The sequence below is a fragment of the Orussus abietinus genome, unplaced genomic scaffold, assembly GCF_000612105.2.
Source record: "Orussus abietinus isolate OABI.00-Male unplaced genomic scaffold, Oabi_2.0 scaffold142, whole genome shotgun sequence".
NCBI lineage: Eukaryota > Metazoa > Arthropoda > Insecta > Hymenoptera > Orussidae > Orussus > Orussus abietinus.
This window is the reverse complement of record NW_019394380.1, coordinates 21,783-37,981: the sequence shown is the minus strand read 5'-3', so window position 1 is coordinate 37,981 and position 16,199 is coordinate 21,783. Positions and strand designations below refer to the sequence as shown.

The following is a 16,199-nucleotide window of genomic DNA, read 5'->3' as shown; positions in this document are numbered from 1 at the left end:
GTTATTACCGGCACCGAGTCCCGGGCGTATTCCATTTGTCTTGCCGGTAGTAATAATTAGTTCCACTTTGTTCCGCGTTTGTATGTTAATTTCGTAAGCACATACGAAAGTTAGATTAGCAAACTTTCCGCATTACATGACGTGACTCGCGTAGTTCCTTGCCGGCTATTTAGAAAGCTGCGACGACATTTAACGCGCTTAATCCTCCGCCGAATAAATCCGCCGTCCGAGTGGGTCGATAGACGAAACTCCGAACGCGGTTCTCGCGTCGTAACTCTTATCGATACGCGCTCCGATTTGCCGAAAGACCCGGAGCGGACCGCGGGCGTGACTTCCCTTTAAAGATTCGACCCCTGACCTCGGAGGAGCTCCCGACCTCGCGGCGCGACGCGCCGGGCGAACATCCGCCGCGGGATTACGTTCGATTCGGTAAATATGACTAATGGAGTAGCTCCGGTTAACCGCTAGGTCGATCGACCGATCCGCTCCTTAACCGAAGGAGGACCGAGACGGAGTTGCGGGCCGTTTGCGCGCGATCAAAGACTGCCTCCCTGGAAATTAACGCGGCGCCCGGCCGACCGATCCGGCAAATTAATCCCCGGGGATCCGACTCGTCCGGGGGACGCTGGGGCGTCTCGACGTCCCTTAAAGGCGACCGCCTCCCGGAAAATCCCGATTCGGTGGTCGCATCGATCGCGCCGCGGTCGGGACGGGCGACGACGAAAACGGAGTTGAATTTGTAATCGCGACGTTTTGCCGGCGGTCGCGCGATCTCGGAGCCGCCGGAGCTACGATGTGCCGGGTGTACGGAATGCGCTCATCTTTATTAATACGGAGGGGAAGTTTTAAGTTCGCCTCCGCGGAGTAGCTCGCCCAATATTTACGTTTCATTTTGCCGAAGCTCCGCGCTCGCAGCGGTGCTCCCTCGCGTTCGGACGGCGACTCGCGCGAGAGGTCCGCGGCGCGGAATCGCCGATTTTTCCGCGGATTTTATCTCCCCGCGGGCGTCTTCCCGCTCCCGCCTCGGATCCGCTCTCTTCCGCGTTAACGAGGAAACGGCGTTTCGTCGCGGCACTCTCCTCGACGTTATTTCTCGTTAGGGCGCGCCGACGAGGGGAGAGTTTAAAAAGAGAGCTTTCTCTCTCTCTCCCCCGTCGATATCCCTTGGCACGCTACACGGCGCGGGCGCACGCCTCCTGAATACGTTTACACCTAATGCAGGAATATGGCCGGCCCCTCGACGGATTTGCGGGGCTCTGCGAAAGAGGACTTTAAACCGATTACGAGGACGCCGGGATAACGGGCCGACCCTCGGCAAATTATGGAAACTCCGAGGTATTCTTTCGCGAGTGGGTCTCTCGGCCGAACTCGGGGGCACCCGGGGCACCCGGCGAGGATCAAAGGGCCGCGACCGAGTCGAACGCGTCGACGAGAGGTCCGCCATCGGGTCGATATCGCGCCGAGTTCGTTCCCGCTGGATCCCGAAAAGGAACGGCGCGAGCTCGATGGAGAGCGCTTTCCGCGTCCGCGGGTATCGGCTCGCGAACGTTTCCCGCCGGGCCTCGTGGGCGGTGGAGGGCCATAAACCAAGTCGGTTATAACCCCCTAAAAAAGCCACTCCGTCCGTGGAAAAAGTACGTAAAGCCGCGGGGTGGTTTGCCCGTCCCAAGTGGCGTCGGGGCCATTGTCGGCCGCGATTTATTTCCGCTCCTTTGTCTCTAATCAGCGGCGGTCTCTCTCCGGCCGATACCGGGGGTTTCCCCCGTCCGTGGGCGCCGCTCGCGGATCGCGGCCGGACGCGGCCGGACCCATTAACGGTCTCGCCCCGAGAAGTGCCGGCCGAATTAATCGGCGCGCACCTCGTTATTCCCTTCGGAGGATTCGGCAAATCGCGCGCCAGTCCCCGTCCGGGGGAGGGACGATACCTCCGCGGACAGGCTCTCGCGCGGCGTCAGCGTTATCGGAGAGGGCATTACGATGCCGCGTCACCTTAACGAGACGGCTCCCTTGAAAGGATCTTCCCTCGGCGACTCGGGCAGAGCTCGCGATTTAATCAACCGTGAGCCGTAAGGATGGATCCGTCCGTTTACCGCGTCTACGTCGGGCCTAATTAAAGCGGCGGATAACGTCGGCGACGTCGGCTCTCGAGGTCCGTCCGAAGAGGGGGCGAGCGGGAAAAGAAGAGGGTGGTCGGCCGAGCGGACCGTGCGGAATGCCCGCTATTCCGAGAGTTCGAGTGCCTCCTATTCGGCACGTCGGGGCGACTTCCCCCGCGCCCCCCTCGATATATTAAATTTGCATTTTCTGCGTAATTGAGATTGCAGGTAATATATCTTCACGCATAGTTGATTAAATTCCATTTTACGGGTTCGCGTGGTTTCCGTCGGGAATATTACGGAAAGTTATTGCCCGCTGCCTCCTCTCGGCCCCTCTAACTCGCGCGAGCCGTCTTCGCTCGCCTTCCTCTCGATGCTCGACGGAAGGCGAAACGTCGCGGATCGTCGCCGGAAATCACCGCTCTCGGATCCCGATCGAGTCCCTTCGGACCTCGGCCCGGTTTCCCCCGCAGTGGCTCCGCTCCTCTCCGCGAGCCGGAGAATTTAGCGCGCAATTATCCCGGAACTTCTTAAATTCTCGATGCACCCGGCCGGGCGTTCGAGATTTACGTCCGGGCCGAAATGATTAGAAGACAACGAGGCGCGTTATTTAGTCTCGGGTGGCGAGCAGCTCGTCGTAACTCGGCCGTATCGCGAAAACGCGCCGGCGAAAATCGAGAGGATTTACGCGCTTCCCGCCTCTCGTCCGCCGGAACGGAAGGCCGGGAAAAATGGACGCGCAAAATATCGTTAAGTTGGGATCCTTTAACGGGGACCGTTTTCATCCCCGTTGCGGTAATAATTTAAAATAAAGCGCGGAGCCCCCGTAAGACCTCCGGCCGGCTCCGCTCTCGGCAAAATGAATAAAGAAAAGGCCTCCACAATGAAAATTCAAACGGTGCGCCCTTTCACGGCATCGCGAAATCTCGTCTGCGAGGACGCGGAAAGCCCCCTTGCACCCCTCCGCCGCCCCCGGCGAGGCACCCGCCGACCATCCGAGAAGGGCAGACTCTTTTCCCCTTTTGCGCGACCGTTTTGTCTTCCGATCGGTCGTCGATCGGTCGGACGCGATCGTTGAGATAGACCTGGAATCGAGTCGACGAATTCCCTGGACGAACCCATCCCCGTTCGGGAGCGATTCGTTCCGTCTCCTTTTCTTTTCGGAGCGCGATCGCGCCGAAAATGTCACGGAACCCCGGAGGGAAGTCCGAACCACGTTTCTCGGGTTTCTAGCGTATCAAACCCGACGAGCAAACAAGCCAGAAGATCTGGATCGCGCGCGGGGAGGTCTGCCAGGATTTAATTACGGCGAACGTTACTCGAGATTCGGTACGTATTTCTGGAAACCGTACGTCCGCGTGATTTAAACAGCTGCCCCGAAACGCGACCCGATGATTGCGACACGCTCTTACAAAACGATCTTGGAATTATCGGGCGGAGGTCCCCCTGGCCCGACGCTTTTAGATCCCGGGGACGGCCGCGCGCGTTCCGGCCCGATCGAAAGTTAATCGGCATCTTCCTTTTCCCCAGCCTCCGTCCGCCTCCCGTCGTCTCCTAATCTCGAGCAATATCCAGGCGCAGCGTCGAGGAGGGCCAAACTCGACGGCTGCCTTAAGGCGTCCTTCCAAGAAAACGTTTCGACGCGCCCCCGAGATAGCTTCCTCGAGATAATTGAACGCCGAGATCAGCTGGTCGAAATAAATCATAAATCAGAAAGGAGCTTTGTTCCCGAGAGCGCGCGGCATCCGGACCGCGCTGGGAGTTTCGTCGTCCGAGCGATCCAGAGATCGCGCTCAAAAGGTATGCCGACGAGGACGTCGTTACGAGACGTCGAGGCCGCGTCTTAACAAATTCGGAAACGACGTTGCGTCGGGAGAGGAAGGTAGGGAGCCGTTGAACCGGGAGGGGCCCTCGACGGGAATTAGGCGTTGGACGAGCTCGTTAACGCGAACGTGCATCCAGGGAGGGAAAGAAAGACCGAGGCGGCAAACCCAATTATTACGCCAAACGGGAAGAATCCGCCTCCGTCGGTTGGCCGTGGCTCCCGGGGGAGACGGGACGCAAATTGAAAACTCGTCCCACCCAGAGCCCCGGGGACCGCCGCCGTAAATGCTTAGAACTCGCCGACGTACCTCGTTACTAATGTAGACCGCGAGGAAGTCATCCGACGAGGCCGCACCGGAGGAAACATCCCCGAACGTCCAACGAGCCCTCGGGTCTCGAGACGGATTCCGGAGGGAGCGGGTCCTTCCCCCGGTCCGGCGTGAGTGTCGGTGCGTCCTCGACCGCCCTCGTTCACCGGTGGTTCCCAACGACGGTTAACCTAATTTCCCTCGCGAGGATACCGCCGTTGCTAATCGAAATTCGGTAACCCCATCGATCTCTCGCCACCGCGTGCCAATGGGAATTCCGCCCGGAGCCGACGCCTCCGCCCCGCTTAATCCTCTTCTTGGATGGAGTTCCGACATAACCCATACGGCGGCTCCGGCGAATACCGGAGTCGGAGCGGCGAACGCGAGAGGTGGCCGTTTCTTGCTTTGGGAATTTGCGAGTCGAGCGGTTCGCACCCCGCGCCGGTCACCGTTCCCAGGGGAGTTGCGGGCAATACCGGTCGCGGGCCCGATGTTGGCGTTTTGCTCCGGAATAATTGTCAAAGCACCCCGCGAGGCGCGCGTTTTCCCGGCAAAGGATGCACCCTCGCCCGACGCCTGGGAGGGGCGGCTCACCTAGGAGATTTAATAACTGTAATGAATGAGACCTAGCGGCCCGGAGATAAAGGGATGGCCGTCGACCAACTTCGATGCTTTTCAGTCGGGCCGAGCGGAGCTCGCTAATTTCGAAATACTCGTCTCGCGCGAACGCGTGCAACCCTCTGGCGTTCTTTGACGCAAAGGGGCGGCCGCGGGGGCAGCGGAAAGGCGCACGCTTATTGCACCTACCGGGGAAGTGGGTCAAATCGAGCCACCTGGCCGAACTTCGCCCCATGGGCGGTCACTTTTCCAGTGCACCTCTCCCCCCCGCGGAATCGGCCGCGGTCCCGGCCGAGCGCGTCAATTTCTGATAAAGCACTTTCGCTTTGCGATTACGGAACGATGCTCCCCCGACCGATCGCGTCGAATTTCCTCTCGAGCGTTGACCGTCGGAGGAGACGAAAGTGCGACCTCGAATCGAATGGAAAAGCGACGCCATTCGTAACGTAATGCCAAGAGATGAAAGCTCGATGAGCGCGAAAGCCCGAATGGCCGTTCCTCGAACGCGCCGGAGATATAAAATGTTCTCGCTTCGAAAGGAGACGTGCTACCCTGCGGATATTAAAATATTTTACGATCTCGCAAAGCATCCTACCCCGCCTCCAGGAAGGGACAATTTCCTTTATGACAAGAGTTATTTATTGAACGTAAATTTCCCTATGACGGATTCGTCGATCGTCCGAAAGTCCCTGGCGGAGTCGAGGCTCCGCGTCGCCTTTCCTCCTAAACGAGCGGACCGATGACCGAAATTCTCGTTACTTGGGTCGTAACGTAATTGAATCTTACGGCCGGAAGTGGTCCTTATCGATGCGGTCGACCGATCGGCGGGCCAGCGCTACGGACACGACGGCGTCCCGGCAGAGCAGCACGGATAATAAGTAGCTCCTTCGGGAGAGTACCGGAGACAGTATCTCACGCAGGACGGCCTCGGGGGTTGAGGGCGCGCTCGAGCTATGCAAATCGTCGGTGGTGGAGGTGGGGAGACCGGCCGTTCTCTACAAATCTGACCAAATTGATCCAACTGTCGTTACATGGACCGATCGTTTCTTTGTACGCGGTCAATTTTCGGGAATTTCTCGAACCGAGTTCACGAATACGTGCACTTGGCCTACTGATCGGATAGGACGCAGGTTAATTAAGTATCGTAGACTCGCACCAGGGGTAAGCATGGCGGGCATCGGCGCGTCGCTGGTGGAATCGGCGGTTGCGGCGACGGACAACCGTCCGATGGGCAAACGAATGGAGGCGGTTTGCAATGGCAACACGCCGGCGGCAAACCGGCCGAACGTTTAATCGTTGGCTTTTCGGAACCACCCTCCATGCCTTTCATTTGACAAAGTCTGATGCGAAATTGCTGAATCACGCGCCAACCGTCGAAACTCGATTACTTTACTCCGACACCCGTTTCTCCAAAGAACCGAGTTTTACTCTCCAGACTTTAAATTTGGAAATGTGACGTACGGGAAACGTTTGATATCTTTTTAGGTTACTTATCACTGGCAGCGTATTGACGACTGGCGTTGGTAAAACACTTGACATCGGACAAAAGATTTTGTTTGTGACTTTTACAAAGCCTTCATCGACGAGCAAACGAGAGTAGCCACTGCTCAGGGGGGCACAGCTTTGGAACTTTCTGCGACGCGAGCGCCGCTCCTGCCGTTCGTGTGTATGTATGTATACGGTACCCAATGCGTCGTTTCGACGATTTCGACGGTTATGACCCCGGGACGGAGGACCTAGCGCCACCTCTGATTCGAGTCATTCCGTTGAGGAGGAAGCCGTCATCGGGCATTGTCGGATATGGATGAGTTGGGAGATTGCTCACGGGGCAGGGTCGCACAAACGCGTCCTGTGCTGCCCCCCGATGGAGGATGCGCACGGCTAATGCACTTGCCACCTGTTACCATGCAGTGGGGATGCAACTCATATCTGGTGGGGGCTCCAACTCATCCAGAGATGAGTTGGGAGATTGCTCATGGCAGCTCATGGACAGGGTCGCGCGATCGCATCGTGTGCTGCCCTCTGGTTTTGTACGTTAGCTTTCACCGATCTTTGCCCCCAAGGGCGTCGCAACGAATTTCTGGTAGGGGCTCGCGCACTCGCGATGGCTGTGCCATCTACCAGTTGCCGTCGGCGGCTCACGTATTCGCAATAATAATACCATGCGGCAGTTGACGGTGGTGGCTTACCATTATGGCAATCTCCCAACTCATCTCTGTCTCTGATTGCGATAAGCAAAGAGCTTATGCTCTATGGTTCCCTGTAAAGTGAAAAATGTGCCATCTTGTGGCGCTCTTTGCTAATTGCGACGCAATAATTGGAAGGAATTTCAATACTATCGGCCGATAAAGCAGACTCCCCGTGAAACGTGTGTTCGCGCATTAAGGTGCAATTCGGTGCAATTTGGAACGAGTGGTTTTGATGAAGGACAGCCAAAAAAGCAAGGAAGGGAATTATGCCGGTGCAACTATGGTGATATAAGGCGTCGGATGGAAGATGGCGAAGATTGTCAAGGTTTCTGAATCGGTTGCGACGGTCCTCCTGTGCGAGTACTGCGCTAACCTCACTTTCAAGCACATACAAGATTTCGTCAGGTGAGTCTCTCCATTTGTTCATTTGTTCTCTTTCTTTTTGGTTTCTCCACGATGTTTCTCCGTGTTTCTTTATTTCTCTTCTTCACCTCAGAAATACGTATTTCTACAAACTTCGGTTTCTAAGCTATATGTCCTTTAAGACTTCTCTCGAGCCCCTTTGGCCTTGTGGAAAGCTGATGGGTCTATACTATTTTCCTTGAAAGGTCATTAAGATTATCTCTGGTTCTCTGGTGTACTAACAGGTTTTCTATTGTCGCAGGCACCTGAGGGAACAACATTGCTCCCGAGAAGGAGGATCGTTCGTGTGTCGCTACGGCTACAATGACGTATGCTCTAGTCTCCCGGTGGAAGGTGTCTCCGATAAGGATTATGTAGCCCATGCAAGCAAGCACGCAGTGATGCAGCAGCAAAGAAAGAGTAACGGACAGATTTCTGAGCTACCTTCGTCATGGACAATATATTCTGCAGCGCAGAATCTGCCAGCGGTACTTAATGATCCTACGAAAGGAAAACAAAGCAATTTCTTTACAAAAACATGGGGTGATTCGTTTGTCGAAAAAACGGATATTCCTAAGAGTCCATACCTTCCAGAAATTACGGCTCAGCATTTTGAATCTTATATGAAAAAGATTGCTCGGGTGTGTATACCGTTGGATCGATGGCAACGTTAATATACACTCTTATTGAAAAGTTGTGTATTTGTCTTCCAGAGATATCGCAAGCATGCCCGGATGAGTTCAACTTCCACCCGACCAGTGTCTCCAAACGAATTCCTACAGAACTTTCCAAATCTTAAAAAAGTGAAGCTTTTGGGTAAGAAGTTTCCCCATAATTAAGCCGCTATATGGTGTTAAGTCCTGTTGAATGAATACACTAACGGCATATCTCTTTTCAATAGAACGCTCTCAGTTTGATCTTTCCAGTATACCAAAAATATTTCTAAGCCAAAATTTGGATCTTTCACGCCGAGATAATTTCGAAGCGGTATTTCCATTCACGAAAGAAGGGTTGCTGGACAAAGATGGCAATGTCGTTGTTCATGTTAAACTCATGCAGGAGACGGTAAGAGCATTATTAGTCTTTACTGGCAAGGTTTTAGGGCAGCAAAGTTTAAACCATTAACAGAGTTGTAAAACCGGTATATTCTCTGCAACAGTTAAGCCACTATCTGGATATTGTTGAAGTCAGGATTGCGGAACAAGTTGCTTCGAAATCTCAAGCGTTTTTTCATGCTATGACATCGCATGACGCACTCATGGAGCAGCTTACTCAAACAATAACGGTGTTAAAAGCGTTAAGGGAAAATATACATCAGATTGACAAAAATCTCGTCACCGATTCGTTAGAAGTTTTAAGGTACCAAGATCAAGAATAACGATTATACCGATGTATTACAAAATAGAGCAGTAGAACATGGCGCCTTTGGTCCATTATACGTACTCATTCTGAATAAATTATATTTTGTTCCACAGACTGGAACGAGCGAGATGCAATCGAACATTGGTTCAAGAGAAACTTAAATTAATGGCTACGGTTCACCAGAGTCAGCCTATGATACAATTGTTGCTATCTACTCCAGATTATGTAGCTGCTCTTGATCTGATCTCGACTACTCAAGAGATACTTTATCAAGAGTTAAATGGCATTCACAGTTTCAGGTAAGTTGATTGCAATAATCAAATATTCCTAAATTATTACGTTTATTGTTATTTCATGCAGACATTTAAGTTCACAATTGAGGGAAATGGAACGACTCGTTGACAAGATGTTGTCGACCGAATTCGAGCGATACGCTACAGCCGATCTTAATAGACCTTTGGGAGGAGAAAGCCTTGTTTTAGATGGCGTAAGTTTAAGTCAATTATTCAAAGATCAAATTATATCTTGTAGACTTCATATGTGTATACTAACGAAGGTAATCTTGCGTCTCAATTGAACAGGACAAGTTGGTTTCAATAATTTCCGGTCTGCTTCGCCAAAAGCATTTCCAATTTGTGGATGCCTACAAAGAAGAGGCTATTACCACAGTGAGAGCGGTGACCAAGGAACGAACTATAGAAGCTTTGGCGGCAAGTGATTGTTGCAGTGATCAGCAGGCTGCTGCGTTGGAGGTCGGAGGCCTTTCCCTTGCCGAGAGGCTGACTCTTTTGCACAAAACGATTCAGTCCCTTACTTCTCTTTTACATCGAGTCAAGGTAAGATTTTACCTGCACGTTAAAATAAAGCAGGGTATTTTTTACAATAGCCGTCTGCAATTAAATGCACGTTTCTCAGGCTGTTCACGATGTTATGCGAGATACTGCCGATTTGTCTGCCGGTCGTAGTCCCTATGGTGCACTCGATACATCGTTGACGGACTGTTTACTGTCTTCTGAAGAGCATTTTCGGATTTCTAATAAACTTGGTGATATGGTTACATCGGTCTGTGATTATTGTCACGAGCGTCTAGGATACCTTCTATCGGCGGGTACCAATGAAAAGGAGAAACTTCTTCCAACGGAAAAGGAAAAAGCCGTGAACGAGACTATGCCCATCAAAAGTACCGATAAGGACAGTTCAACCTGGAACGATAAGACTTCTTGGTTGGGTGACAGGGCTACTACTGCTCAAGTCTGTCAGTTAGCCTCTATGGTCGAAGGGTTTACCGAGACTTGTGAAAAGCTTTGCGGAAAGCAGTGCACGGCGTTGCGGTCAGCATTCAAGGCACAAGCTAGCAAATTCGTGCAACGTTTTCATTCGGAACGTAAGACAAAACTGAGTCTTCTTCTCGAGGCCGAAAGGTGGAAACAAGCCGATGTACCGTACGAGTTTCAGTCCTTAATAACGTATGTGCACGAAAATCAAGCTTTTCCCGTTAGTCTAGATAAATGCGAAGGCTCGCAGAGAAACAAGGTACCGGTTAACTTTGTATCGGTAGGCGAAGAACAGTATGCCGTAGTAGGAAGTGTCTTGATACTCACTCAGATGATCCACGAATATTGCAGGTACATTTTTCAAATTTTGGGATATCGGAACTGTTTCTTTACCTCGCATTTACAGAAAGCGTAGTCGGTAGAAATTTGGAACCTGTTAATGAAATTTCATGTTTCAGAGCGGGAAGTGAGTTAACGGCTCTGTCAGGTGCCTTAGGACGACAATTGGCAGAACTTTTGCGTCATTATAATTCCCGGTGTTGTCAACTTGTTCTTGGCGCGGGCGCTATGCAAGCAGCGGGATTAAAGAGGATCACTAGTACAATTCTGGTACTGACATCGCGTAGTTTGAAGTTGGTTCTTTGGCTTATGCCCTATGTTAGGGCGCATTTTCAAGGTAAACCGATGTCGTCGTAGATTGTGTAATTTAGTGTCCGACACTCATATTCTATCTTGAAATAGAGCTCTCCAATAAAAGTGCTGGCCGCGGTGTTATTGGTGTCTGTGGTCCAAGTGGCGGAGTCGCTCTTTTAGATAACGTGGAAAGAGACATTCGTGCCCATATCAAGGAAATAGAGGATAAGATCTTGACCGTTGTCGGCAATCTTCTGAGCGGACAACTTTCCGAATGGAATGCTAGACCTCCTGTGCCGTCGCAGTATTTCCGCACGATTTCGAGGTAATCACTGATCAACTGTCTTTGTCAAATATATTTATTATCTCCAAATTGTCTCATTATTACAAATCGTTCCTCCATTGTTTTTCCTCTTGCAGGCATCTCTCGAAGCTTCACGAGGCAGTTTCAGGGATCCTACCTCCATCGCAAGTGCAGTCATTGTATCGTACCGTAAATGCTTCGTTTAAGGAAAAATTGAGGGAACAGTTGATGAAGCTGAATATCGTTAACGATGGAGGACCTCAATACTGTATGGTTGCGACCGAACTGACATTTTACCTGGAAGCCCTGAGAAGTTTGAAGATTCTACCGACAGAGGAATTAAAGGATGATTGGATGAATGATATATGGACCAGATAACATGCAGAGCGAGTCGTGTACTGCATTCTGGAAGCCATGAAGCACTACAGAACGAGGTATTTCTTAAATGACATTTTATAATTTACGCCATTCAAATTTATACTGGATTTATTTGTCGTTGCTGTCTTGTTTATTATACAAGTGCAACCTTACCAATAGTCTGGCATACTCTTTGGTTTCATCAGTACCAGCTCACAAACTGCAAAGACATTGGTCTCGGAGGAAACTGGTCTTGAAAGGGAACTTCCGGAAAACAGCTCGGTGGACCGATGGATAGGTCGATCAACCTTCGGCCAGTTAGTGCGTCGAAAAAAACGAGTAAGACATACGCGCGAGAAGTAGTCCGTAATGGTAAAGGGTTTTTAAACTGCAGTATTTGGTAACCGTTCATGCAGAAAATGTAAGCGGCATACCAGGACTAAAGTCCTCTCGGAATTAAGAATGTTTTGCTCCCTCATCTAGGCACTACAATTTTTTATTATTTCTTAGTAATATGTTATGACTTATCATATCTACGCTCGCTCGACATCTTATTACAGACTGATATAAAATTATCACATCCGCATCGAGAAGCGTACAAGCAATTTAAGAGCAGAACATGATACTAATATACAAGTATATGCATGCATACGGTCGTTAAATAGCTCGAAGAAGAAAGAGAGCTTGTCCATTATCTACGGATCTGCGATTGACAGATCGGACATGTACATCCCTCTTTTTGAGCTTTACATCTCACGATATACACTTCTTCGGTGCGGTCATCGGAAATTATGAAAATTTTATCCAGCGATGCATGCATTTACATGTTAGTATCGTGGGACCAAAGACGACCATTCAGGTAGGTAGCAGGTTCAGAGTTATTTCCTACAGGAAAAATCACTTATCGCCGAGTGGCCTAAAGCAAATATTTCTAGTCCTCCCTGTTAAAAAGCGGTTGTAATTGATGAATGCTCTCGTTTGAACGATAGCCAACGCAGAGTGGTGCAAACCGAATGGTGCTAGTCATTTACTAGCCATTAGCTAGCTAAAGAATAACCCTTTAGATTTGAACGAGTTTAACGTAATGTGATTTACTACACCAAGAATGAATTTTATACAAATTCAAGGGAGGGCTATGAATTGGGCTTAATGCGGTTTTCCGTATTTCTCATTCGCACCGAGCTATGGAAAACTGTACAGTCCGAGATAATAGGTGAATTAGATAGTTGAGTTAGATTTCATACGTAGTTGTCGAGAAGACAAACGAATTTCCACGCTGGAGGGGCTTACTGAACGCGACGTGCATATAATTTTAATTGAATCAAACAACAGAATAAAAATAAGCAAATAAAACCACTGCCACCTGGCACCGACCACTATTGACCCTGTAATTCATCCGGGACAAGAATTGGTAGTTACTTTTTAATTTGACGCCTTAAGAGGTAACGATGTGAGTATTGATGCTAAATTATGCCGAGGAAAGGTCGAGCATTTATACATACTAAATGAAACGCGAAGTATATGTATCTTGGTTGCAGATACGCACATGTGTGCACATTAAACATCGTATATGTTAATTGAATAGAAGCGGTTGTAAATAATTATTATATATGAAATGCTAATGCCCCTGTTTAACGATACTTATTGTTATCGAAATTCAGGAATGCAAATTGTAGGGTGGATCAAACATCGATAGGGGTAGATCTTTTCCGGAAATGAACGAAAGTAGAAAGTATCAAGTCCTTTAAGTTTCATCATGTTAATTAATCAGCTTTTATGTTGAATATGAACGCGCTTAGTAAACAATTAATAAACCCGATTTAGTAGGATAGTTGATCACAAGAGACTAAAGCGTGAAAGGAATTTGCTATCTTAAGGAGGATCCAATTGACGTTGCACGTACAGAGAACGCGCAGGTTGCGTCCCGTTTTCAATTAGTTGAGTGGCTACTACGGATAGTTGCACTTGCGCATTCCGAGCCTTTTCCCTTGTCTAGTCCCATCTCTGTACATAACATTTAAAAACCCAATGTCGAGGCATTTGTTTAGGAAGTGGTTGTTCCTATCGTGTCGGAAAATTCTATAGCGCTTGATTTGTAACTTTGTACATACAAAGAAAGTGTGCCCAAAATTGCCCGCCTTGTGGATTACTTTGATAAATGCTTGCGAAGATGTTGAGTCGTAACGCGATTGCTTCTGGGCTAATTTTTCTTAATATTTATTAAAGCAGATTTTAGGATCAAGACGGCTGTCTCATTCTTCGGTAATTCTGCATACGACTCGTTAATTTATAGAGTAATATGAAACGTTTAGGTGTAATATATTATGTATCTTGCAATAACGTAGTCCCATTGTAAGAAGTCATACTAAAAATTACACATTATACGATAGTACATTACAAAACGTGTTCTTTCGTTACGGCATCCAATAAGAAAGTATGAAACATTTTGCTCGACATTGTATTTGACAAATTATCAACTTTATACATATGTATACATACATGCATACCTTACGCAATGAGTACGACCGTCCGCCCGCGCTGACCCTCCGTGAAGATCGAAACCTGCGCATGCTCCGATCGCGGCATGCGTTACTCTAGAAACCACCTGCAAACAAACTTGTAACCCTCTTCAAAGAAACGCTCGTTACTCGGCATTTCATTGCGTATCACCCAAGGTGCCGTTTCGATTAAAAAAAAAATGGACGCTTTCAGTCCGTAAGTATTTTTAGGATGGAACGGTATTCATATACTTAATTATTTCTATAGCCAGTGACTTTCTTTTTGTCCCGACATACGTTGACGTCACCGCCGCCGATTAAATGTCTTGTATCTACATAGATGTTACAAACAATCGGAATAAGTTGAAACATGCCGAAATGAAGGATCCCGTGAGAAAATTCGTCGGTGACGGAACAAAGTGAAAGTGCGCGTTCATAGAAGATGTTTATGCATAATTAATCGATACATTGATATAGAAATCAAAGTGCCAGAGAGATGGCCTTGCGTCAACTCTTGGAGGAAGAGAATAAACGTAAAGCAGATCCTACGGATACCCACGGGCGATCGATTATCGTTCTCGGCAGCAGAGGGGTTGTAAGTGCGGTCGCGTATACGCAATGAAACAAGCATTTTTCAATGATGACCGAGCCGCATGAGACGTATTCACGCCGACGATGTTCCAGGGGAAGTCCACGATGATCTGTCGATTCCTGGAAAAAGACGAGCCTTCGAAGCCGACGATCGCGATGGATTACTCCTTCGGACGAAAAACCGGACGAAGCTTGGTAAGATGGGGTAAACCGATACCGGAAACGTCCTGTAACCTGAAAAAAATCTCGTGGATCGTTGAATCGGGCCACTTGACTTCCGGCGTGAGAAAATCGATTTCTTCTAGATAAAAGACGTGGTTCACGTGTGGGAGATCGGCCACTTGTCGTCGTCCTTGGTCGCAGCTGCCATGACAGGATCCGCTCTCGTGCATTCGCCGCATCACGTGACTCTGTTGGTGATGCTGGACCTCGGAAAACCGGAAATCCTTTGGTCTACCTTAGAGGAATGTCTTATGGTGATCCGTAGTGCCGTGAAGATGAGCTACGATGCCTCGACGATCGACAGCCTAAGAGAAAGGATGCGTGGCGGCGAAAGGGGACTGGAATTCGACAAAACTCTTGACCCTTTGCCGATCCGAACCTGTATTCTGGGCGGAAGGTACGACGTCTTTAAGGTAATTCCAAAGATCGGCGGTAACGCGGTTTACTTATACAGGAGAAGATCGCAAAGTAAATAAAAGGACAAATCGACTTAGGATTACGACGAGGATAAGAAACGGCTGGTAGGACGGACTCTCCGAGGGGTAGCACATTCGTTAGGTGCTGGTCTTCGGTATCACTCCTCCAAGGACACCGTTTTAATCAGAAAGACAAAGGATCTCTTATCTCATTACGGATTTGGATCTCAGCGACCGTACGTAAAGTAGTGGCACCTGGATGCAGCAACCGTAAGGTAGAATCGTAAAGTGTCGTTTCGTTGCAGAAAAGCAGGGTGCACGGATTACGACAAGCCTTTGGCGGTACCGCCGGGAACAGATAGTTTCTCGTCCATCGACCCGACGTTAACCGGCGGAACGGGCTCGGCGATTCTGGATTCGATGAAGCAAACGTACGTGGCTCACATCCCTCAGGATTCAAAGGGCAGCTATGGGGTAAAGCCGGAGGACCCATCAAACGACCCCAATTTTCAGGAACCGACCGTCGACAGACTCAAAAGTCAGAGAGAAGAGGTATTCACCCGAGTCCCGATCTCGCAGCGGTCAGCAACCGCTTACCAATTTCCTTCTTTTTCTCAATCAGGAAATCAGTGTTTTACTTCGGGACATGTTGGAAGGCCGAGTTTCAAAGATCGCTATCCCGGGTCCACTCTAGAGAGGAGCACCACCGTAGAGGAAACACTTCCCTCGGTCGATCCAATTCCTCGAGACGATATAAATGCATCGTTTTTCCTTCGAGCTTTCTTTCTCCACCACCCGATCGTTCGTATAATTTTAAGTCCAAAGAATACTTGGTTTCGTTCCATTGGTTCGTGGCTGCTACCCGACAATAATGACGTCAGTCGTTGTCGACTTGCAAACGATCGCAGATTCCGAGCGAGTCGACATTCTGGCCCAGCGAAAACGTTATCGCCAAGGTTCGACAAGCTTCTATTACACCTCGGTTCGGCGACTACGATTATGCCGGCCGCTAAGAATCGCCGCCTACTCCGGAGTCGAAGAATAACGTCGTACCGCGCGGGCAAACCGATGGGACAAGGGAAGAAGGGGTCGGGACGGTCATCGG

The 16,199-nt window shown here is 49.6% G+C and overlaps 2 protein-coding genes across 4 annotated transcripts; both read left to right on the top strand.

Annotated features, from left to right (window-relative positions):
- The first annotated feature begins 7,200 nt into the window (after window positions 1-7,200).
- LOC105695458 (vacuolar protein sorting-associated protein 54) lies at window positions 7,201-13,994 on the top strand. 3 transcript variants are annotated; one of them, XR_002762158.1, is made up of 13 exons: window positions 7,343-7,440; window positions 7,700-8,078; window positions 8,151-8,253; window positions 8,339-8,502; window positions 8,597-8,796; window positions 8,913-9,098; window positions 9,160-9,286; window positions 9,381-9,635; window positions 9,715-10,424; window positions 10,532-10,749; window positions 10,815-11,031; window positions 11,127-11,444; window positions 11,574-13,994. XR_002762158.1 is itself a non-coding variant. In XM_023432086.1 (12 exons), the coding sequence occupies exons 1-12, from the start codon at window positions 7,343-7,345 to the stop codon at window positions 11,386-11,388; spliced, it is 2,919 nt and encodes a 972-aa protein (XP_023287854.1). In that variant the 5' UTR covers window positions 7,201-7,342; the 3' UTR covers window positions 11,389-13,994. The 3 variants fall into 3 exon arrangements, 1 of the variants encoding a protein (XP_023287854.1); XR_002762159.1 differs by having other exon boundaries at window positions 11,531-13,994; XM_023432086.1 differs by having other exon boundaries at window positions 7,201-7,440; window positions 11,127-13,994.
- A 148-nt stretch (window positions 13,995-14,142) lies between these two features.
- LOC111673916 (cytoplasmic dynein 2 light intermediate chain 1) lies at window positions 14,143-15,865 on the top strand. The gene is made up of 6 exons (XM_023432091.1): window positions 14,143-14,460; window positions 14,550-14,651; window positions 14,762-15,091; window positions 15,173-15,330; window positions 15,400-15,646; window positions 15,717-15,865. The coding sequence occupies exons 1-6, from the start codon at window positions 14,362-14,364 to the stop codon at window positions 15,786-15,788; spliced, it is 1,008 nt and encodes a 335-aa protein (XP_023287859.1). The 5' UTR covers window positions 14,143-14,361; the 3' UTR covers window positions 15,789-15,865.
- The last annotated feature ends 334 nt before the right edge of the window (window positions 15,866-16,199 follow it).

Excerpts from the sequence above, each read along its gene's own strand:
- LOC105695458 (XM_023432086.1), top strand. The coding sequence starts at position 7,343 with ATGGCGAAGATTGTCAAGGTTTCTGAATCGGTTGCGACGGTCCTCCTG. Across the intron at positions 9,099-9,159 it reads AATGGCATTCACAGTTTCAG|ACATTTAAGTTCACAATTGA; the intron begins GTAAGTTGATTG and ends TATTTCATGCAG. Across the intron at positions 10,425-10,531 it reads ATGATCCACGAATATTGCAG|AGCGGGAAGTGAGTTAACGG; the intron begins GTACATTTTTCA and ends TTCATGTTTCAG.
- LOC111673916 (XM_023432091.1), top strand. The coding sequence starts at position 14,362 with ATGGCCTTGCGTCAACTCTTGGAGGAAGAGAATAAACGTAAAGCAGAT. Across the intron at positions 15,092-15,172 it reads GAAGGTACGACGTCTTTAAG|GATTACGACGAGGATAAGAA; the intron begins GTAATTCCAAAG and ends AAATCGACTTAG. Across the intron at positions 15,647-15,716 it reads TCAAAAGTCAGAGAGAAGAG|GAAATCAGTGTTTTACTTCG; the intron begins GTATTCACCCGA and ends TTTCTCAATCAG.